Raw genomic sequence first — 23,059 nt, forward strand, 5'->3', positions numbered from 1 at the left:
GCTTAAAATCATAGAATCATACTGCACAGAAGGAGGCCTCTCAGCCCCTTGTTCCTGTTCTAGCTCTTTGAAAGAGCCATCCAATTTGTCCCATTCCACTGCTCTCTCCTCATAGCCCCACACTTGCAACCTTATGTCCTCAATATTTTCAATTATTTGCACCATTTTGGATATTCTACAATGTAAGTCAGCAAAGTAGTACATTTTAATAGAAAACAACAAAGAGAAAACTGCAAAGGCACAAAATCTGAAATAAGAATATAAAACCCTGGAAATAAATTGCAGGTCACTGATACAACAGATAGACTATGATGTTTTGGGTGTGCAGAATTTACGAGATGTGATCGAAATGTGATCAGACCCCTTTCCTATCCTGAGTGGCGTGAAACAGGGCTGTGTTCTCGCACTTACACTGTTTGGGATCTTCTTCTCACTGCTGCTCTCACATGCGTTCAAGTCTTGATGGCAGGTTGTTCAACCTTGCCCGTCTAAGAGCAAAGACCAAAGTACGGAAAGTCCTCATCAGGGAACTCCTCTTTGCTGACAATGCTGCATTAACATCCCACACAGAAGAGTGTCTGCAGAGACACATCAAGAGGATTGCGGCTGCCTGCAACGAATTTGGCCTGACCATCAGACTCAAGAAAATGAACATCATGGGACAGGATGTCAGAAATGCTCCATCCATCAATATCGGCGACCATGCTCTGGAGATGGTTCAAGAGTTCACCTACCTAGGCTCAACTAACACCAGTAACCTGTCTCTCGATGGAGAAATCAACAAGCGCATGGGAAAGGCGTCCGCTGCTATGCACAGACTGGCCAAAAGGGTACGGGAAAATGGAGCACTGACATGGAATACAAAATTCCGAGTGTTTCAAGCCTGTGTCCTCAGTACCTTGCTCTACGGCAGCGAGGCCTGGACAACGTATGTCAACCAAGAGTGACATCTCAACGCATTCCATCTGTGCTGCCTCCGGAGAATCCTTGGCATCAGGTGGCAGGACCGTATCTCCAACGCAGAGGTCCTCGAGGCAGCCAACAACCCCAGCACATACACCCTACTGAGCCAGTGGCGCTTGAGATGGATTGGCCATGTGAGCCGCATGGAAGATGGCAGGATCCCCAAGGACGCATTGTACAGCAAACTCGTCATTGGTATCAGACCCACCGGCCGTCCATGTCTCCGCTTTCAAGACGTCTGCAAATGCGACATGAAGTCCCGTGACATTGACCACAAATCGTGGAAGTCAGTTGTCAGTGATTGCCAGAGCTGGCGGGCAGCCATAAAGGCGGGGCTAAAGAGTGGTGAGTTGAAGAGACTTAACAGTTGGCAGGAAAAAAGACAGAAGTGCAAGGAAAGAGCCAACTGTGTAACAGCCCCGACAACCAATTTTAGCACCTGTGGAAGAGTCTGTCACTCTAGAATTGGCCTTTATAGCCACTCCAGGCACTGCTCCACAAACCACTGACAACCTCAAGGCGCTTACCCATTGTCTCTCGAGACAAGGAGGCTAAGAAAGAAAGAAAGAAAATTACAGCACAGGAACAGGCCCTTCGGCCCTCCAAGCCTGCGCCGATCCAGATCCTAAATCTAAACCTGTCGCTTATTTTCTAAGGGTCTGTATCTCTTTGCTTCATGCCCATTCATGTATCTGTCTAGATACATCTTAAAAGGCGCTATCGTGTTCGCATCTACCACCTCCGCTGGCAACACGTTCCAGGCACCCACCACCCTCTGCGTAAAGAACTTTCCACGCATAACCCCCCTAAATTTTTCCCCTCTCACTTTGAACTCGTGACCCCTAGTAATTGAATCCCCCACTCCGGCAAAAGCTTCTTGCTATCCACCCTGTCTAAACCTCTCATGATTTTATACACCTCAATCAGGTCCCCCCTCAACCTCCGTCTTTCTAATGAAAATAATCCTAATCTACTCAACCTCTCTTCATCGCTAGTGCCCTCCATCCCAGGCAACATCCTGGTGAACCTCCTCTGCACCCTCTCCAAAGCATCTACATCCTTTTAGTAATGTGGCGACCAGAACTGCACGCAGCATTCCAAATGTGGCCGAACCAAAGTCTTATACAACTGTAACATGACCTGCCAACTCTTGTACTCAATACCCCGTCCGATGAAGGAAAGCATGCCGTATGCCTTCTTGACCACTCTATTGACCTGCGTTGCCACCTTCAGGGAACAATGGACCTGAACACCCAAATCTCTCTGTACATCAATTTTCCCCAGAACTTTTCCATATACTGAATAGTTCACTCTTGAATTGGATCTTCCAAAATGCATTTGCCCGGATTGAACTCCATCTGCCATTTCTCTGCCCAACTCTCCAATCTACATATATTCTGCTGTATTCTCTGACAGTCCCCTTCACTATCTGCTACTCCACCAATCTTAGTGTCGTCTGCAAACTTGCTAATCAGACCACCTATATTTTCCTCCAAATCATTTATGTAGATCACAAACAACAGTGGTCCCAGCATGGATCCCTGTGGAACACCACTGGTCACACGTCTCCATTTTGAGAAACTACCTTCCACTGCTACTCTCTGTCTCCTGTTGCCCAGCCAGTTCTTTATCCATCTAGCTAGTACACCCTGGACCCCATGCGACTTCACTTTCTCCATCAGCCTACCATGGGGAACCTTATCAAATGCCTTACTGAAGTCCATGTATATGACATCTACAGCCCTTCCCTCATCAATCAACTTCGTCACTTCCTCAAAGAATTCTATTAAATTGGTAAGACATGACCTTCCCTGTACAAAACCATGTTGCCTATCACTGATAAGCCCATTTTCTTCCAAATGGGAATAGATCCTATCACTCAGTATCTTCTCCAGCAGCTTCCCTACCACTGACGTCAGGCTCACCGGTCTATAATTACCTGGATTATCCCTGCTACCCTTCTTAAACAAGGGGACAACATTAGCAATTCTCCAGTCCTCCGGGACCTCACCTGTGTTTAATGATGCTGCAAAGATATCTGTTAAGGCCCCAGCTATTTCCTCTCTTGCTTCCCTCAGTAACCTGGGATAGATCCCATCCGGACCTGGGGACTTGTCCACCTTAATGCCTTTTAGAATACCCAACACTTCCTCCCTCCTTATGCCGACTTGACCTAGAGTAATCAAACATCTATCCTTAACCTCAACATCCGTCATGTCCCTCTCCTCGGTGAATACCGATGCAAAGTACTCGTTTAGAATCTCACCCATTTTCTCTGACTCCACGCATAACTTTCCTCCTTTGTCCTTGAGTGGGCCAATCCTTTCTCTAGTTACCCTCTTGCTCCTTATATATGAATAAAAGGCTTTGGGATTTTCCTTAACCCTGTTTGCTCAAGATATTTCATGACCCCTTTTAAGCCCTCTTGATTCCTCGTTTCAGATTGGTCCTACATTCCCGATATTCTTCCAAAGCTTCGTCTTTCTTCAGCCGCCTAGACCTTCTGTATGCTTCCTTTTTCCTCTTAGCTAGTCTCACAATTTCACCTGTCATCCATGGTTCCCTAATATTGCCATTTCTATCCCTCATTTTCACAGGAACATGTCTCTCCTGCACGCTAATCAACCTCTCTTTAAAAGCCTCCCACATATCAAATGTGGATTTACCTTCAAACAGCTGCTCCCAATCTACATTTCCCAGCTCCTGCCGAATTTTGGTATAGTTGGCCTTCCCCCAATTTAGCACTCTTCCTTTAGGACCACTCTCGTCTTTGTCCATGAGTATTCTAAAAGAATAAAGAACAATCTAGAGTGAGAATAATTAACTGGGGTAAACCAACTTTAATGGGGTAAGAATAGATCTGAGCCGACTAAATTGGAATCAAAAAATTTGCAGGAGAAACAGTAGCTGAACAATGGGCTACCTTCAAAGATGAGATAGTTCAGGCACAGTCAAGGTATATTTTCTCAAAGGGGAAAAGTAGGGCAAATAAATCCAGAGCTCCCTGGATGACAAAAGAAATTGAGATAAAGATGAAGAAGAAAAAGTGTGCTTATGACAGATGTCAGGTAGATAATACAATGAGAACCAAGCTGAATATTGAAGGTTAAGAAAGGAAGTGAAAAAGCAAATAAGAAAAGCAAATAGAGAGTATGAAAAGAGACTGGCAGCTAACATAAAAGAGAATCCCAAAGTCTTCTGTAGGCATTTCAATACCAAAAATTGGAGTAGGGCCGTTTAGGGACCAAAAGGGGGATTTATGCATGGATACGGGGGATAGCTGAGTTAGTCGATGAATACTTTGCATCCATCTTTACCAAGGAAGAAGATACTACCCAGGCCGCAGTGAAAGAGGAGGTAACTAATATACTAGAAGGGTTTAAAATTGATAAGGAGGAGGTATTAGAGAGGTTATCTATACTAAAAGTTGATAAAACACCAGGGCCGGATGAAATGCATCCAAGGATACTGAGGTAAGTGAGAGTGGAAATTGCAGAGGCATTGGCCATAACTTTTCAGTCTCCTTTAGACCCAGGGGTGGGGGATTGCAAATGTTACACCCTTGTTCAAAAAAGGATGTAAAGTCCAGTGGCTACAGGCCACTCAGCTTAACGTTGGAGGTGGGGAAACTTCTAGAAATAATAATTCAGGACTAAATTAATAGTCACCTGGACAAATGTGGGTTAACTAAGGAAGGCCAGCACAGATTCGTTAAGGGAAAATCATGTTGAACCAACTTGCTCGAGTTTTTTGAAGAGGTAACAGAGAAGGTTGATGAGACTTACAAAAGGCATTTGATACAGTACCGCACAACAGTCTTGTGAGCAATGTTATAGCTCATGCAATAAAAGGGACAGTAGCAACATGGATACAGAATTGGTGACAGGAAAGGGAGAACAGAGCGACATGAAGACCCCCACCTGCCAAGAATGAGGCATATTAATTTCGTCATATGAACATTAATTTTAAACTGTTGCTGGAGTGAAGAAATGACTTGTTTAAAGAGATCACCAGACATTTGGCTGGAGGACATTTGCATACTAAGAGACAGTCGCTGAGGAAAAGACAATGGGAATGCTCACTGATAGAATTAACAGAGATTGGTCTGGGCAATGGTGATCCACATCTTGTTGGTGTAAGAGACAGCACTGCACACTGCCACCCCCCACCACCCCCCCCCCCCCCCACAACCACCCCCCACCCCCCCCACCCAACCCAGAACTTTGAAATCCACAAACCACAGGAGTGGTTGTTCCCAAATAAAGGGTTAGTCACATGATTAACCTGCTGACCAACTTGGAGTTTTGAATTGTGCTCACAGGACAATTTGAAGACAGACTGCAGATTAACCTGCTGACCAACTTGGAGTTTTGAATTGTGCTCACAGGACAATTTGAAGACAGACTGCAGATTGCAACTGAACCTGGAACAAGAGAGCTTCTCTCCTGCCTGGCTCTCTCTCACTTTCTCAAAAACCTCCAGACCCAATGAAGTCACTTAAACCTCAAGAGAAAAAATACTCCTACATCGAAACAAGTTAAAGTGTGCACTGGGCCCCAATGAACAGCAAGACTTACTGGCAACCAAAGACTCCACATTGAACCCAAAGGACTGTAAATACACCCAGCTATTGCCTCAAACTTTCCCCTTTATTCTTTCTACTTTTTCTGTCTCTATCTGCATGTGTGTTTATCGCGTATGCATGCAAGCGTGATCACGTCGTATATTCGTAGTCTTAACCGAATTAGAGTTTAAGATTCAAAAACTTCCACATTTCTTGTTTAAAGCTAAGACAGCCTGTCTAAGTGATTTCTTTGCCTTACAATTGGAAAGCGGTGAACAAGGATTCACTGAGGGAGGAGCTAAAACACGGTGCTTTTAAAAATTAAGCGCTCTTACGGTTAAACCAAGCAAAGGCTGAGAGGGTACCCAAGGACAAAGAACAAAGAACAGTACAACACAGGAACGGGCCATTCGGCCCTCCAAACCTGCACCGATCTTGATGCCTGCCTAGGACCCTTTTCTCACCTGGTCTTAACAAGTGGTTAATGGATGTTCTTCGGACTGGAGGAAGTTTGTAGTGGAATTCCCCAGGGGTCAGTGTTGGGACCCTTGCTCTTCCTGATATATATTAATGACCTAGACCTTGGCGTACAGGGCACAATTTTTAAATTTGCAGATGATATGAAACTTGAAACAACAGTGAACTGTGAGAAGGATTGTATAGAACTTAAAAAGGACATAGACAAGTTGGTGGAATGGGTGGACGAGTGGCAGTTGAAGTTCAACGCAGAGAAGTGTGAAGTGATTCATTTTAGTGGGAAGAACATGGAGAGACAATATAACAGAAAGGGTACAACTCTAAAGGGGGTGCAGGAGTAAAGGGACCTGGGTTTATATGTGCATAAGTCATTGAAGGTGGCAGGACAGGTTGAGAGAGCAGTTAACAAAGCATACAGTATCCTAGGTTTTATTAATAGGGGATAGAGTACAAGAGCAAGGAGCTAATGTTGAACTTGTATAAGACATTAATTTGGCCTCAGCCGGAGTATGCTTCCAGTTCTGGGCACTGCACTTTAGGAAAGATGTGACAGCATTGGAGAGAGTACAGAAAAGATTCATGGAATGATTCCATGGATGAGGAATTTCAGCTATGAAGATAGATTGGAGAAGTTGGGACTGTTTACCTTGGAGAAGAGAAGGCTGAGAAGAAATTTGATAGAGTTATTCAAAATCATGAGGCGTCTGGACAGAATGGATAGGGAAAAACTGTACCCACTCGTGAAAGGATCGAGAATGAGAGGGCACAGATTTAAACTGATTGGCAAAAGAAGCAAAAGTGACTTGAGGGAAAATCTCTTCATGCAGTGAGTGGTTAGGATCTGGAATGCATTGCCTAAGAGTGTGGTGGAGAGGTGTTCAATCCAGGTGTTCAAAAGGGACTTAGACTGTTATATGAAAAAGAAGAATGTGCAGGGTTTTGGGGATAAGCCAGGGGATTAGGTGAATTGATCATTCGGAGAGCTGGCGCAGACACGATGGGCCAAATGGCCTCCTTCTGCACTGTAACAATTTTGTGATTCTGTGATCAGTGGTCACTTAATGCATTGCTATTCTGATGGAGTGTTGTCACTGCATTAGGGCATTTTTTAAACAGGAAAATCTAGACCATCAGGAACAATCTGCTCTGAAAATTCTGTTCCTTCCCACCCAAGTAGGCTTGTGTTTCTAGTGCCCGATGTACTAGAAAATAAAATTTCTGTTCCCTGCTTCTTCATGCTAACACCTGCCATCAAAGAAGGAAATGAGGAAGGAACACTATCAAACAAAATAAACATACTTCACAAACTGCATAAAGTGCATTAGTTATTTACTAAATAATTTGTTTTTCCATGTCTGCAGTTTGCATAGCAGAAGATAGAAATATAGGAAAAACTGTCTTCTCATGACTGTTCTAATCACAACAGTTCCCCTTAAATTGTTTTCCAGTGACTCAATATAATTTGAACAAAGTTAAACTACCTTAGATGCAGACAATATAACACAACAATCAGACATTAAGCTGCAGGGGTTGCTAAACCTGAAGCTCATGTGGGATTTCTGTTATTTTAATTATGCTTTTGCATGCTTGCTCAGTTGTGAATAATAACTCAATATAAGGAAAGAAACATGCTCTGGTGCCAACTACCTGCAGCAGACACCATCAGCAACAATTGCAATGTATTTTCTGTGTTGGGTATTAATTACTTTGATGACCTGTATGTTTGCCAAAGATTGTCCAACTTGTAAACTTCAAGGAAGATTTAATTTGCCAGAACTCACACAAGATGGAGACATCATCATTGGTGGAATTTTTCCCATTCATTACCAAGGATATCTTCCAAGGTCTTCCTACCAAATTCGACCAGAGATCCCGAGGTGCATAGAGTGAGTGGGCGACTTCTTGATGATTTTATTGAGTAATGTTATTTTAAAGATGGAGAAAGAAGTGGATATGCAAAGGGATTTCAGGAGGAAATTCAAAACAGTAGGTCCAAATTGGCTGAAGGCAAAGAAAGGGAAGGATGCACAAAAGGCAAGAGTCAGAGCTTCTATGGGTGTGGGAAAGATCTGGGGTCAAAGAAGATGCTGTCACCAAGGGGCACAATATACAATGAATGTACATTTGAAATTAATTTCTCGATCAATTGGATGGAAATTCACATCTCACCCATTGAAATAATGAGCTGCACTATTTATGTATCATTCGCTCTAATGGAATGTAGTTACTCCAACGTCCTTTAGTTCTTATTTCTTGGGAGATTGTCACATGTAATTGTATAAACGCATGTGCTCAGTATGTGTTGCTGGTGTATATAGTGTATGACAGACCTTGCTACATAAATATGTTTGACTGATGTGCTTTTTCAGAGTTAAAATGTTTTTGTTTCCAACAGTTTTAATTTGAGAGCTTTTCGCTGGGCTCAATTAATGGTCTTTGCTATTGAAGAAATTAACAATGACCCCACGCTTCTTCCCAATTACACATTGGGTTATAAGATTTATGATTCCTGCGCCACCCCAACATTGGCTCTTAGAGCAGCCCTGACACTCCTTAATGGTCAAGAGGAAAATGTTACACTCTTGAGATGTCTTGGAGGCTCTTCAGTGCATGCACTTATTGCTGATGCTGGCTCAACGCAATCCATTACAATCGCCAGGACGGCAGGGCTTTTTGGAATACCAATGGTAAGTAACACAACACTTACAATGAAGTTGTTACCTAACCTTCTCAGTAGCTCAGAGATCATGCATTGTACAAATTAAAATGTGAAGACTGAGGTTTTATTTTTGTTAGGTAAAGATATCAAGGCATATGGGGCAAAGTCAGGAAATAGAGTTGAGGTACAGATAAACCATGGTCCAACTGAGTGCCGGAGGAGGCCTGAGAAGTTGAATAGCCTCCTCTTGTTCCTAATGTTCTGAAGTCACCACTTTAAGCCATATTGACCAAGTCCAATTTTTATCACTGGTCTGTGCTAAGTTAATCGAGCTGCACTTGGGCAGTGGTGGGGTACTGCAATAGTCATGCTGGTGCTGGATTAGGAAATGAATGTTACCCAGAGTTGCATCCAGTGACTCTGCTAGAAGGGTGCATTAGCAAATATTGGGAAGGATGGGATTGGGCTCACCTCTTATAGTCCCTTATAGTCTCATAGCCTATCCATACACAACATCTAAGGTTGCACAAGGTAAGATACTGGAAGCAACTATCTGATTTGAAATTGTACTTTCAGAAGAGAATGGAAGAGAATTGGAGAGAGAGAAAATTATTTATCAAAGCTATGAAATTGGATATAGGTAATATTCAATCTAAACCACTTCTCCAATCTACATTCATCTCACATGTTGCCATTTAGTATCAATACTCGAAGGAATACTTAAAACAGAGATATGAATAAGCCCATGACTGGTTAAATGAATTGAAGCCTTTAAGTACAAGGAAATTGACAAAATAAACCTGTGGGATCAGTGTTAAAATCCAATACAGGGTAATGGGATGAGTGTCTTTGCTGGTTATCAGGGTTGTATGTGAAATTGGTTTGATGAGATTCCTAGTTCCAGATCCTGGCGTTTTTCAGCCAACAGTCCAAACTGGTACCTATTGATAATTTCACTCGTTATCTGGTACCAGAAATAAAAAGTGTCAGACTGTTTTGCTGCTCTTTGAAGGTTTGCGCTAAGGTATATTGTTAAGGCAAAGTAGAGGGAGCTTTACTGTGAATCTAACCTGGGATCTTGATGCCACCCATGGGACTTCTGGAGAGAGAAAGTAGTTCATTTCCTTGTGCCAACATCCATCTCTTTGATACGCCCTCCTCCTCTAACCAAAAAAAAAGGACTCGGTGGTGTGCAGATAAGGTAAGGCTTTTTCTATTTATTTTTATTTCGTGTGATTGGTAAAAACTTTTCGTTCCTTTTTCGTTTATCTAAGTTAAGACGAACTTAAGCTAAAGATTGAAAATGGCAGGAGATCTCAGACCCGTGTTATGCTCCTCTTGCTCAATGTGGGAGCTCAGGGACACGGCTGATGTTCCTGACTCCTTCACGTGCTGGAAGTGTGTCCAGCTGCAGCTCTTGTTAGACCGCATGACGGCTCTAGAGCTGCGGATGGACTCACTTTGGAGCATCCGCGATGCTGAGGAGGTCATGGATAGCACGTTTAGCGAATTGGTCACAACGCAGATTAGGATTGCTGAGGAAGAAAGGGAATGGGTGACCAAAAGGCAGAGAAAGAGCAGGAAGGCAGCGCAGGTGTCCCCTGCGGTCATCTCCCTCCAAAACAGGTATACCGTTTTGGATACTGTTGAGGGAGATGGCTCACCAGGGGAAGGCAGCAGTAGCCAGGTTCATGGCACCGTGGCTGGCTCTGCTGTTCAAAAGGGCGGGGAAAAGAGTGGAAGGGCTATAGTCATCGGGGATTCGATTGTAAGGGGAGTAGATAGGCGGTTCTGTGGTCGAAAACGAGACTCCCGAATGGTATGTTGCCTCCCAGGTGCACGGGTCAGGGATGTCTCAGATCGGCTGCAGAACATTCTGAAAGGGGAGGGTGAACAGCCAGTTGTCGTTGTGCACATAGGCACCAATGATATAGGTAAAAAGCGGGATGAGGTCCTACAAGCAGAATTTAGGGAGTTAGGAGCCGAGTTAAAAAGTAGGACCTCAGAAGTAGTAATCTCAGGATTGCTACCAGTGCCACGTGATAGAGTAGAAATGAAAGAATAGTCAGGATGAATGCGTGGCTTGAGAGATGGTGCAGGAGGGAGGGGTTCAGATTTTTGGGACATTGGGACCGGTTCTGGGGGAGGTGGGACTATTTCAAATTGGACGGTCTACCCCTGGGCTGGACTGGGACCAATGTCCTTGGGGGTGCTTTTGCTAACGCTGTTGGGGAGGGTTTAAACTAATGTGGCAGGGGGATAGGAACCAAATGAAGTCAGTGGACAGTAAGGAGGTAGCAACTAAAGCCTGTAAGGAACTAGATAATGAAGTCAGCGTGACTAAGGGAAAGAGTAGACAGGGAGCAGATGATGAACGCAAAGGGACTGGTGGTCTGAGGTGCATTTGTTTTAATGCAAGAAGTGTAGTAGGTAAGGCAGATGAAATTAGGGCTTGGATTAGTACCTGGGAGTATGATGTTATTGCTATTACTGAGACTTGGTTGAGGGAAGGGCATGATTGGCAACTAAATATCCCAGGATATCGATGCTTCCGGCAGGATAGAGAGGGAGGTAAAAGGGGTGGAGGAGTTGCAGTACTGGTCAAAGAGGATATCACAGCAGTGCTGAAGGAGGGCACTATGGAGGACTCGAGCAGTGAGGCAATATGGGCAGAACTCAAATAGGAAGGGTGCGGTAACAATGTTGGGGCTGTACTACAGGCCTCCCAACAGCGAGCGTGAGATAGAGGTACAAATATGTAAACAGATTATGGAAAGATGTAGGAGCAACAGGGTGGTGGTGATAGGAGATTTTAATTTTCCCAACATTGACTGGGATTCACTTAGTGTTAGAGGTCTAGATGGAGCATAATTTGTCAGCAGCATCCAGGAGGGTTTTCTAGAGCAGGATGTAAATAGTCCAACTCGGGAAGGGGCCATACTGGACCTGGTGTTGGGGAATGAGCCCGGCCAGGTGGTTGAAGTTTCAGTAGGGGACTACTTTGGGAATAGTGATCACAATTCCGTAAGTTTTAGAATACTCATGGACAAAGACGAGAGTGGTCCCAAAGGAAGAGTGCTAAATTGGGGGAAGGCCAACTTTACCAAAATTCAGCAGGAGCTGGGGAATGTAGATTGGGAGCAGCTGTTTGAAGGTAAATCCACATTAGATATGTGGGAGGCTTTTAAAGAGAGGTTGATTAGCGTGCAGGAGAGACATGTTCCTGTGAAAATGAGGGATAGAAATGGCAATATTAGGGAACCATGGATGACAGGTGAAATTGTGAAACTAGCTAAGAGGAAAAAGGAAGCATACATGAGGTCGAGGAGGCTGAAGAAAGACGAAGCTTTGGAAGAATATCGGGAATGTAGGACCAATCTGAAACGAGGAATTAAGAGGGCTAAAAGGGGTCATGAAATATCTTTAGCAAACAGGGTTAAGGAAAATCCCAAAGCCTTTTATTCATATATAAGGAGCAAGAGGCTAACTAGAGAAAGGATTGGCCCACTCAAGGACAAAGGAGGAAACTTATGCGTGGAGTCAGAGAAAATGGATGAGATTCTAAATGAGTACTTTGCATCGGTATTCACCGAGGATAGGGACATGACGGATGTTGAGGTTAGGGACAGATGTTTGATTACTCTGGGTCAAGTCGGCATAAGGAGGGAGGAAGTGTTGGGTATTCTAAAAGGCATTAAGGTGGACAAGTTTCCAGGTTCGGATGGGATCTATCCCAGGTTACTGAGGGAAGCGAGAGAGGAAATAACTGGGGCCTTAACAGATATCTTTGCAGCATCATTAAACACAGGTGAGGTCCCGGAGGACTGGAGAATTGCTAATGTTGTCCCCTTGTTTAAGAAGGGTAGCAGGGAAAATCCAAGTAATTATAGACCGGTGAGCCTGACGTCAGTGGTAGGGAAGCTGCTGGAGAAGATACTGAGGGATAGGATCTATTCCCATTTGGAAGAAAATGGGCTTATCAGTGATAGGCAACATGGTTTTGTACAGGGAAGGTCATGTCTTAACAACTTAATAGAATTCTTTGAGGAAGTGACAAAGTTGATTGATGAGGGAAGGGCTGTAGATGTCATATACATGGACTTCAGTAAGGCGTTTGATAAGGTTCCCCATGGTAGGCTGATGGAGAAAGTGAAGTCGCATGGGGTCCAGGGTGTACTAGCTAGATGGATAAAGAACTGGCTGGGCAACAGGAGACAGAGAGTAGCAGTGGAAGGTAGTTTCTCAAAATGGAGACGTGTGACCAGTGGTGTTCCACAGGGATCCGTGCTGGGACCACTGTTGTTTGTGATCTACATAAATGATTTGGAGGAAAGTATAGGTGGTCTGATTAGCAAGTTTGCAGACGACACTAAGATTGGTGGAGTAGCAGATAGTGAAGGGGACTGTCAGAGAATGCAGCAGAATATAAATAGATTGGAGAGTTGGGCAGAGAAATGGCAGATGGAGTTCAATCAGGGCAAATGTGAGGTGATGCATTTTGGAAGATCCAATTCAAGAGTGAACTATACAGTAAATGGAAAAGTCCTGGGGAAAATTGATGTACAGAGAAATTTGGGTGTTCAGGTCAATTGTTCCCTGAAGGTGGCAACGCAGGTCAATAGAGTGATCAAGAAGGCATACGGCATGCTTTCCTTCATCGGACGGGGTATTGAGTACAAGAGTTGGCAGGTCATGTTACAGTTGTATAGGACTTTGGTTCGGCCACATTTGGAATACTGCATGCAGTTCTGGTCGCCACATTACCAAAAGGATGTAGATGCTTTTTAGAGGGTGCAGAGGAGGTTCACCAGGATGTTGCCTGGGATGGAGGGCGCTAGCTATGAAGAGACGTTGAGTAGATTAGGATTATTTTCATTAGAAAGACGGAGGTTGAGGGGGGACCTGATTGAGGTGTACAAAATCATGAGAGGTATAGACAGGGTGGATAGCAAGAAGCTTTTTCCCAGAGTGGGGGATTCAATTACTAGGGGTCACGAGTTCAAATTGAAAGGGGAAAAGTTTAGGGGGGATATGCGTGGAAAGTTCTTTACGCAGAGGGTGGTGGGTGCCTGGAACGCGCTGCCAGCGGAGGTGGTAGACGCGGGCACGATAGCGTCTTTTAAGATGTATCTAGACAGATACATGAATGGGCAGGAAGTAAAGAGATACAGACCCTTAGAAAATAGGCGACATGTTTAGATAGAGGATCTGGATTGGCGCAGGCTTGGAGGGCTGAAGGGCCTGTTCCTGTGCTGTAATTTTCTTTGTTCTTTGTTCTTTGATACCTGGAATAATGCCTAAAATCGTACATCTTAGATAGACCATAGCCTCCTAATTACTGTAGTCAATATTAGTAGGCAAGGATTTAAAGCATTCTTATGACATTCCTCTCTATTACTGGAAGAGAAGTTAAGTTAATGTTGACTCGGGTCTTCATTAAATTAGGCAGAGGACTATCACATGAACACATTACCTTTAGTTGCAAATTTGGGCGCTCATAAATGTTATGAATGTATATGCAAGCTAATCTGCGAGAGTTACTGGAGTTAGATTTTCAACTTCCCACCTGGATGTAAAACTGATGCTGTGCATCAGACAGTCATTATCGAAACTCACACGATTTGACTTTAAATGATTTCAATGGCAATTAAATCGGGCAGGTTCCTGTAACAGGCGGCAAATCCGCAACACCAGCTTTGCGCTGTGGCAGTAATGAACCCCCTATTTCTTGAACGGACGTTTTGAAGGCCAGGATTCTTGAAGGATAATAAAAAAAATTGGACTAAAAAGTAGGTGACGTTTTAATGTTTTCACAGATTAGTTACTTTTCTTCGTGCATGTGTCTGAGCAATAAAATGGAATTCCCAACCTTTTTCCGAACAGTACCAAGCGATTATTTCCAGGTCACAGCGTTTGTGCAGCTGGTGAAATATTTTGGTTGGACTTGGCTCGCGGCGTTCGGGTCCGATGATGATTATGGCCACTTGGGAATTTCAGCTTTCGTGGAACAAGTAACGAAAATTGGAGTCTGCGTTGCTTTCTCCGAATTTCTTCCTAAAGTTTACGACAAAAAGAAAATCCTGCATCAAATCGAGCTCATTAAAAAGTCAAATGTCAAAGTTATTCTCGTCTTTGCCCCTGAGATAGATCTGAACTTCTTGGTGAAAGAACTAGTGCACCAGAATGTCACTGGATTTCAATGGTTGGCGAGTGAAGGCTGGAGTACAGCAGCACTGCTCTCAACAGCAGGCAATTCTGGGACTATGGGTGGTACATTGGGTTGGGCAATTCGTAGGGCTGATATTCCAGGAATTAAACAGTTCCTGGTCAGGCTTCATCCATCTAAGTATCCAGGCAATGAATACATCAAGCAGTTTTGGGAAGCCGTGTTTGACTGCACATGGATATCATACAACAACACAGGAGAAACAAGGCTTGGGGCTTCAAAACATGAATGTACTGGGCGAGAAGATTTAAAAGATGTCCATAATGTGTTCACTGATGAAACACAATTGAGAGTTTCATATAATACTTATAGAGCTGTATACGCTGTCGCCCATTCCATCCATAACATGTTACTGTGTGAACAAGGCCAAGGGCCATTCAGCAATAAAACATGTCCGGACATCTCAAACCTTAAGTCTTGGCAGGTAAGCTGTGTTTCAATAGAAATTGCACTTCATGAATCATACAGGATTAAAATTCCATTCAATGTTCTTGATGAACAATGACTTGTCAGATAATCCCAATGAGAGGTGTGTAATTGTTGAGTGTCAGACGTAAATGCAATTAAAGTTTGCTTTAAAGATACGAAACAGATTTAAATTGAACCCATTAATTTCTGACTCAGAGGAAAGTACCTACAAGACACTCAAAACCATTCCAAACTTAGGTGTAAATGTCAGCATAACTGCAGCTCCACATTGAATCTAAATTACAAAACATTGGTATTAACCATAACAGGTATTGCAATATATAAGAATGTTTCCTGATTTCTTTGCAAAGGTCCTGCATTATTTAAAGGAGGTGAAATTTACAACAGCGTTTGGAGATGAAGTGAGATTCGATGACAATGGTGATCCTCTAGCAGCCTATGATCTCCTGAACTGGCAGCTGGACCCAGATGGGAACATTAAGTATGTTAAAGTTGGCCAGTACGATGCATCTGTTGGTCCAGAGAACCAACTTGTGATAGAAAAAGAAGCTATAGTGTGGAGTGGAGGCCAAAAAATGGTAAGGCATAATTATGCAAATGCCTTATTCAGTATAACTAAAAGTTTGGGTGGCAAAAATCACCAAAGATATAAGGATTGCCTTCAGTAACAAATTAATATTCACTTTTAGAGCTCTAGAGAGATGGACAAGTGAAAGATATCCACAGAGAGTGAGAGAGAGCAATTGTGGATTCTCATCAGAGGGAAAGGTGCACAGTTTAGATAAAAACACAAACAAATATCAGGCAGATATAAAGAGAAAAGAGAAACATTTGAAAGAAATACAGAGTCGACTTAGATCTTGACTTTGTGCAATACTGTAAATTAGGCGAAAGTGAGTTGGCAGATGATTTTACATCTCTCCCCATTTTGATGGAACTAAGAATCGATAGCAATATAAAAGCTGCCAAGTTACTACCACCATTTTACATTATCGCACAAAGTCGGGATTTACCCCAGTGAGAAACAGAAACAAAATGAATCTGAACAAATGATTCATGCATATAGAGTTGCTTGGTGTGTTTCTAATATTGCGATTCAATTCTAACGTTAAATCGGCAACATACATCAGTAAAAACCATTCTACATCAATATATCAGTCATCAGTTTATTTTTGTACACATGACAGATGGTGAAGCAAATCTCATTATTTTCTCCACAAGTCAAACAAAATCTATTTGCACTCCTGAATAAAGCACACACGTAATAACATGGAAACTTGTTGTTTATTTGCCCTCCAGGTCATCGAATCAAAGTGTAGTGAAACTTGTTTGCCTGGAACAAGAAAAGGAGCGAGAGCAGGGCAGCCAATTTGTTGTTTTGATTGCATCCCCTGTGCTGAGGGTGAAATTAGCAACCAAACTGGTGTGTATATCTCTGTCTTTCTGTCTGTCTGTCTATGTGTCTGTGAATTTTGAGGATGAGCTAATTTGATGTTAATTGATTTCAGGATTTGTCTTCTTCAATCAGTTAGGCCTTGCAGTATTAAAGGGATGCTCCTTCACAGCATCATAATGCATCATATGTTACATGGCATAATACTCGTGCCCATACAAAACAGTGTGGGAATGAAATTGGTGTTGGGAAAAATAGAAAAATGGACCAGAGCGAATCAGCAGTCTGTTTTACACACCACCTGATTTTCTTTCTTATGTCTCCTAAATTGCCATGTACAATACTACATAAGAACATAAGAAATAAGAAATAGGAGCAGCAGTAGGCCATATGGCCCCTTAACCCTGCACTGCTTTCAATATGAGCATGGTTGATCTTAAACCTCAACTCTACTTTTCTATCTGATCCACATATCCCTTGATTCCCTTAGAGTCCAACAATTATCACTCTCAGCCTTGAATATACTCATTGACTGAGCATCCTCGGAGATAGAAAATTCCAAAGATTTACAAACTTCTGAGTGAAGAAATTTCTCCTCATCTCAGTCCTAAATAAATACTGAGATTCAGTCCCCTCATACTAAGACTATGCCCCCAAGTTCGAGACTCACCAGCCAGGGGAAATAGCCTCTCAGTATTTACCCTGTCACGTCCTCACAGAGTCTTATATATTTCAATTAAATCTGTCAGTGTGAAATTTGGACAGTTATACCTGGTCATGTTGCCTGCAGACAGTTGAGGAAAATAATCTCTTTTACACCTATGGAAGATGGCAACTGAGTTCAACAAGAGACTTGAGAAATTTGCTCCACAGCATTTATTTAGTGGCCAGAGCCTGGAAATTGGAAACTGGAAACTGGAACCAGAAACTGACAGGAAGAGCTGTATCAGGACAATGAGTTATCTTTAGAGAAGAGATGCTTCAGGTGCAGGCTAGGTACATTTCAATGACGGCGAAAGGTAGGGGAACCAAAAACAGGGCTCCTTGGATGACAAGGGAGATAGAGATTCTGATGAAACAAAAATGGGGGTGTATGATGCATGTCAGGTGAATTCTTCAAGTGAGAACTGGGCCATATGCAATAAATTGAGAGGGAAAGTGAAGAGGAAAATAAGACTGGCAAAGAGAGAACATGAGAATAGAGTGGCAGTCAACATAAAAGTGAATCCAGAAATCTTCTACCGGCATGTAAATAGTAAGCAAGCAGAAAGAGGTGGAGTGGGGCCTATTAGGGACAAAAAAGGTAATATATGCTTAGAGGTGCAGGGCAAGGCTAAAATATTTAATAACTACTTTGTATCAGTGTTTACGAAGGAAGAAGAATCTGACTAAATATTGGTAGAGGCAGAGAGAGTCGGGGAATAGATAGGGTAAAAATTGAGAGGGGGGAGGTACTGAAAAAACTGGCTATGCTTAGAGTAGATAAGTCACCTGATCTGAATGGCTTGCATCCCAGGTTGCTAAAGGAAGTGCGGGTGGAGATAGTGGAAGGGTTTGCCATAATCTTTCAATCTGCCCTAGATATGGGGAAGGTGGCAGAGGATTGGAGAGTGGCAAATGTGACACCCTTATTCAAGAAAGGGTTTAAGGCCAGTCCTAGCATCTACAGGCCAGTTAGATTAACATCAGTGGTGGATAAGTTTTTAGAAACAATAATCAAGGAAAAAAATACAACAGACACTTGGAGAGGTTTGAGTTAATTAAGGATAGCCAGCATGGATTTGTAAAAGGGAGATCATGCTTGACTAATCTAATTGAATTTTCTGATGATGTAACAGGGAAGGTTGATGAAGGGAATGTTGTCTATTTGGATTTTAAGAAAGTGTTTGATAAAGTACCACCATAAAAGGCTGGTTGACAAAATTGAGGCTCATGGAATAGTAGGGTCAGTATCCAACTGGATAAAAAATTGGCTTAAGGAAAGAAAGCAGTGAATCATGGTAAATAGTAAAAAGAGAAAGTGCTGGAAATATTCGGCTTGTCTGGCAGCATCTGTGGAGAGAGAAGCAGAGTTAATGTTTCAGGTCTGTGAACTTTCATCAGAACTGGTAAATGGTTGTTTTTCAGACTGGAGGATGGTAGAAGGTGGTGTTCACCAAGGCCCAGTGCTGGGACCACTGCTTTTGTTGCTATCTGACAAGTCGCAACTGGTGCTGAACATTGTGCAATTATCAACACACATCGCACTTCTGACCTTATGATGGAGGGAAGGTCATTGATGAAGCAGCTGAAGATGGTTAGGCCTAGGTCACTACCCTGAGGAACTCCTGCAGTGATATCCTGGGACTGAGATGATCGATCTCCAACAATCACAACCATCTTCCTTTCTGCTAGGTATAGCTCCAACCACTGGAGAGTTTTCCTCTTGATTCCCATTGACTCCAGTTTTGCTGGGGCTCCTTGATGCCATATTCGGTCAAATGCTGCTTGATGTCAAGGGCAGTCACTCTCACCTCACCTCCGAGGTCATTGGTCCCAGTCCTGTTGAGGTGCAGCCCGTTCCTTTTGAATAGGTGTCTTCTGCCCCAGAACTGGTCCCAATGCCCCAGGAATCTGAAGCCTCTCTCCTGCACCATGCTTTAAGTCATGCATTGATCCTCCCTACCTTCCTATTTCTACTCACACTAGCACGTGGCACTGGGAGTAATTCCAGGATTACTACCTTCGAGGTCTTACACTTTAAATTCCTCCTTAGCCCCTGAAAATATGACCATAGGACCTCAATACCTGCCCTTGCTACGTCATTGGTACCAACATGTACCACAACTTCTGCAGGGGGAAGGGAGTGCGCCAAAATATCCTGCACCGTCTCCATGATATCCTTTACTCTGGCACTAGGGAGGTAGCACACCATGAGGGACTCACAGTAATGGTTACATAAATGCATATCTGTCCTGCTGACTATGGAATTTAAAAACTGCATTTCCGCACTTTGCTGCTCCCTCCTGTACAGTCCCATGCCCATTGATGCCATGGTCTGGACTGCAGCCTTCAAGGTGTCGTCACTCCCAGCAGTCTCCAAAGCTGAGTACCGGTTTGAGAGTGGCACACACCCTGAAGCCGCTAGCATTTTCTTCCTCTTCCTACTCTTCCAGATGGCCACTACCTACTATCCTGAACCTCTGCTGCCTGTGAGGTGACCACCTCCTGGAACATGAGGAGGCAGTGGCATAGTGGTAATGTCGCATGTGCCTGGGGACACAGGTTCAAATCCCACCACGGTAGCTGGTGGAATTTAAATTCAATTAATTTAATAAAATTTGGAATTGAAAGCTAGTCTCAGTAATGGTGCCAGGAAACTATCATTGATTGTTGTAAAAACCTATCTTGTTCACTATTGTCCTTTAGGGAAGGAAATCTGCCGTCCTTACCTGGTCTGGCCTATATGTGACTCCAGACCCACAGCAATGTGTTTGACTCTTAACTGCCCTCTGAAATGGCCCAGCAAGCCACTTGATTGTCAAGGGCAATGAGGGATAGACAACAAATTCTGGCCTTGCCAGTGACACCCACATCCCATGAAAAAATATTTTAAAAGATATGATCCAGGAAACTCTCCTGCTCTCTGATGCTCTGCAGTGATTCCAGCTGCCCCAGAAATCCTGAGCTCGAGCCTGGAGCAGCTCGAGACACTTCATACACATGTGGTTGCCCAAGTCACATGAAGTCATGGCACAGGAATTGCAAACAACAGGTCACAGCTGCCCATCCATGTTCTAGATAAAAAAAAACTCTTTTTTTTAACAATCTAAATGGTAACTTGTTAAACTATAAATTTTAATTAATACCTCTAGTCCTGTTCTGTGCTTATAATCTTATTACAACACTTACTGTTACATTACCCCAATTGAATATTTTTAATTTCCAAGCTCCTAAGTTGAGCCAATACCCTCCCTGTTGATCTCTCTCTCTCTCTCTCTCTGCCACTACTGCTCTGTTAAACTCCCCGCTGGTCTCTCTCTCTCTATATGATAAGTTATAAAATCTGCCTTAGTTTTTAGTTTTTATATTAATGAATCAATCAGGTCTTATTTTAGGTTTGATTAATTTGGATTAAAGGCTTCCTCCTGCCTGCTTGCTGTTTCCCCATGCTCTCTGTTGATTGTGATGTCACTCTGATGTCACTTTTCGATTTTATTTTTTTCTCCCGTGCTTGATTTGGCTCCGAATCTCTGCTCTGCTCCCGTTGCTTTATCTCCAGCCTCTGATCATTTGCCATGCTTTTTAAATCTCTGATCTGCTTCCACTGCTTGCTCTCCAGTGGGAAAAGTTTCTCCTTATTGTCTCTATCAAAACCCTTCATCATGTTGAACACCTCTATTAAATCTCCCCTTAATCTTCCCTGCTCTAAGGAAAATACTCCCAGCTTTGACAGTCTCTCAAAGTAACTAAAATATCTTATCTATGCCTATATTTTGCATGGATGAGATTTGGGTACCAGATGAACAAGCAACTTTCTAGCATCCAAAAGCCATAAATAGGTTTAGCGATCCTGTCCGATTATTTTTCACCAGTTTAAGTAACATCTGATCAATGGGCAAAACAACCAACTCAAAATTGTCAAAGTTGAGGAACGCTTGTAAGCCTGCAAGAGTATTGGGGTGTCCTGTCTATAAAGCACTTGAAAATCAGTTTTTAAAACAGTCCAAAAATAAGCAAAAACTTCTTCAAACTGGAGGAAAAATATAACTCCCACATCAAAATCCTTTCAAATCCTACTCGGCTTGATGGAACGATGGCCTCCTTCTGTACAATAAGATTTTTATAATTCTATAGTACACATGTCCTGATAGTTGACATAACAAAATTGAACAGGAACATTGAGTAGCAATTTCCAATGGTAAAAGTTCATCTGAAGAGTTACTAAAAACCATGACAAGAAGTAAGTTTTTTGTTGCACTGGTTGTGTGTGCCCTATTTATGATTTTGTTCTATAGATATAGATAGATTTATCTTGAAATTTGTTGCAAAAAATTATTCTCTGTTGTCTTCTGCAGATTCAGTGGACTGCTTGGCATGTCACTCGGACTACTGGCCAAACCTAAAGAGAGACACATGCATCCTCAAGGAAATTGAGTTTCTCTCATTTGGAGACACCATGGGAATCATATTAACAGCATTGTCCTTACTTGGTGCTTGTGCATCAATGGCTGTCACTGCTGCTTTTTACCATTACAAGGATACGCCTATTGTCAAGGCGAACAATTCTGAGTTAAGCTTCCTTCTTTTATTTTCATTGGTACTCTGCTTCCTCTGCTCTCTTCTTTTCATGGGTCAGCCAACAAGATGGTCCTGTATGTTGCGACATACGGCATTTGCTATTATATTTGTTCTTTGCATTTCTTGTGTCCTTGGGAAAACAATCCTGGTATTAGTGGCATTCAATGCAAGGCTTCCAAACAATGATGTGGTGAAATGGTTTGGCCCTCTACAGCGAAGACTTTCCATATTTTTTCTGCCGTTAATTCAAGTTGTGATATGTATTCTATGGTTGACCTTATCACCCCCATTTCCTGCCAAAAATGCTGAATATCAAAGTGAGATCATTATATTAGAATGTGACGTGGGGTCAGCAACAGCTTTTTATTCCGTATTGGGCTACATAGGCTTACTATCTGTCATGTGCTTTGCTCTTGCATTTCTAGCACGTAAGTTACCAGATAATTTCAACGAAGCAAAGTTTATCACCTTCAGCATGCTGATCTTCTGTGCAGTTTGGATAACTTTCATTCCAGCTTATGTCAGCTCTGGAAAGTACACAGTAGCTGTTGAAATATTTGCGATCTTGTCTTCCAGCTTTGGTTTACTTACCTCTATATTTGCTCCTAAGGTTTATATCATTCTATTGAGACCTGAACTGAACACCAAGAAGCATTTAATGGGCAGATCATCCTCTAACAGGTTTTGAGTGTTGGAAGGTTTATGATCTTTGGCCCATCCAAAAACAAAGCACAGAAATGGTCTGACTTTACTGGAATACTAAAGTTAGCATTTTTCATGTTTGCATATTATAATGATTGTACTATAGAGAAGATTCCATGAGAAATGTATGAGTGAAAATAAACAATAATATAAATATGTGAGTGCTTCTTTAGCCTTCCCCTTTATCAATCCTATCTAAACAGTGGCATTACAATGACTAGAATGTCCTGGACAATATCTATATCTCAACTAACATTCCTGAACAGATTATCTGGTCATTATCACATTGCTGTTTGTGGGAGCTTGCTGTGTCCCAATTGGCGGCTCTGTCTCCTACAACAGTGTTAACAATTTGAAAGCACTTCA

The 23,059-nt window shown here is 42.7% G+C and overlaps 1 protein-coding gene across 1 annotated transcript; it reads left to right on the forward strand.

Moving 5' to 3' along the window:
* The first annotated feature begins 7,750 nt into the window (after positions 1-7,750).
* On the forward strand, positions 7,751-22,679 carry LOC137374948 (extracellular calcium-sensing receptor-like). The gene is made up of 6 exons (XM_068041561.1): positions 7,751-7,890; positions 8,400-8,691; positions 14,480-15,313; positions 15,669-15,896; positions 16,618-16,741; positions 21,769-22,679. Exons 2-6 carry the CDS (start codon positions 8,434-8,436, stop codon positions 22,677-22,679), a joined length of 2,355 nt encoding a protein of 784 aa, XP_067897662.1. The 5' UTR covers positions 7,751-7,890; positions 8,400-8,433.
* Positions 22,680-23,059: the final 380 nt, after the last annotated feature.

The sequence above is a fragment of the Heterodontus francisci genome, chromosome 11, assembly GCF_036365525.1.
Source record: "Heterodontus francisci isolate sHetFra1 chromosome 11, sHetFra1.hap1, whole genome shotgun sequence".
In the NCBI taxonomy this organism is placed as follows: domain Eukaryota; kingdom Metazoa; phylum Chordata; class Chondrichthyes; order Heterodontiformes; family Heterodontidae; genus Heterodontus; species Heterodontus francisci.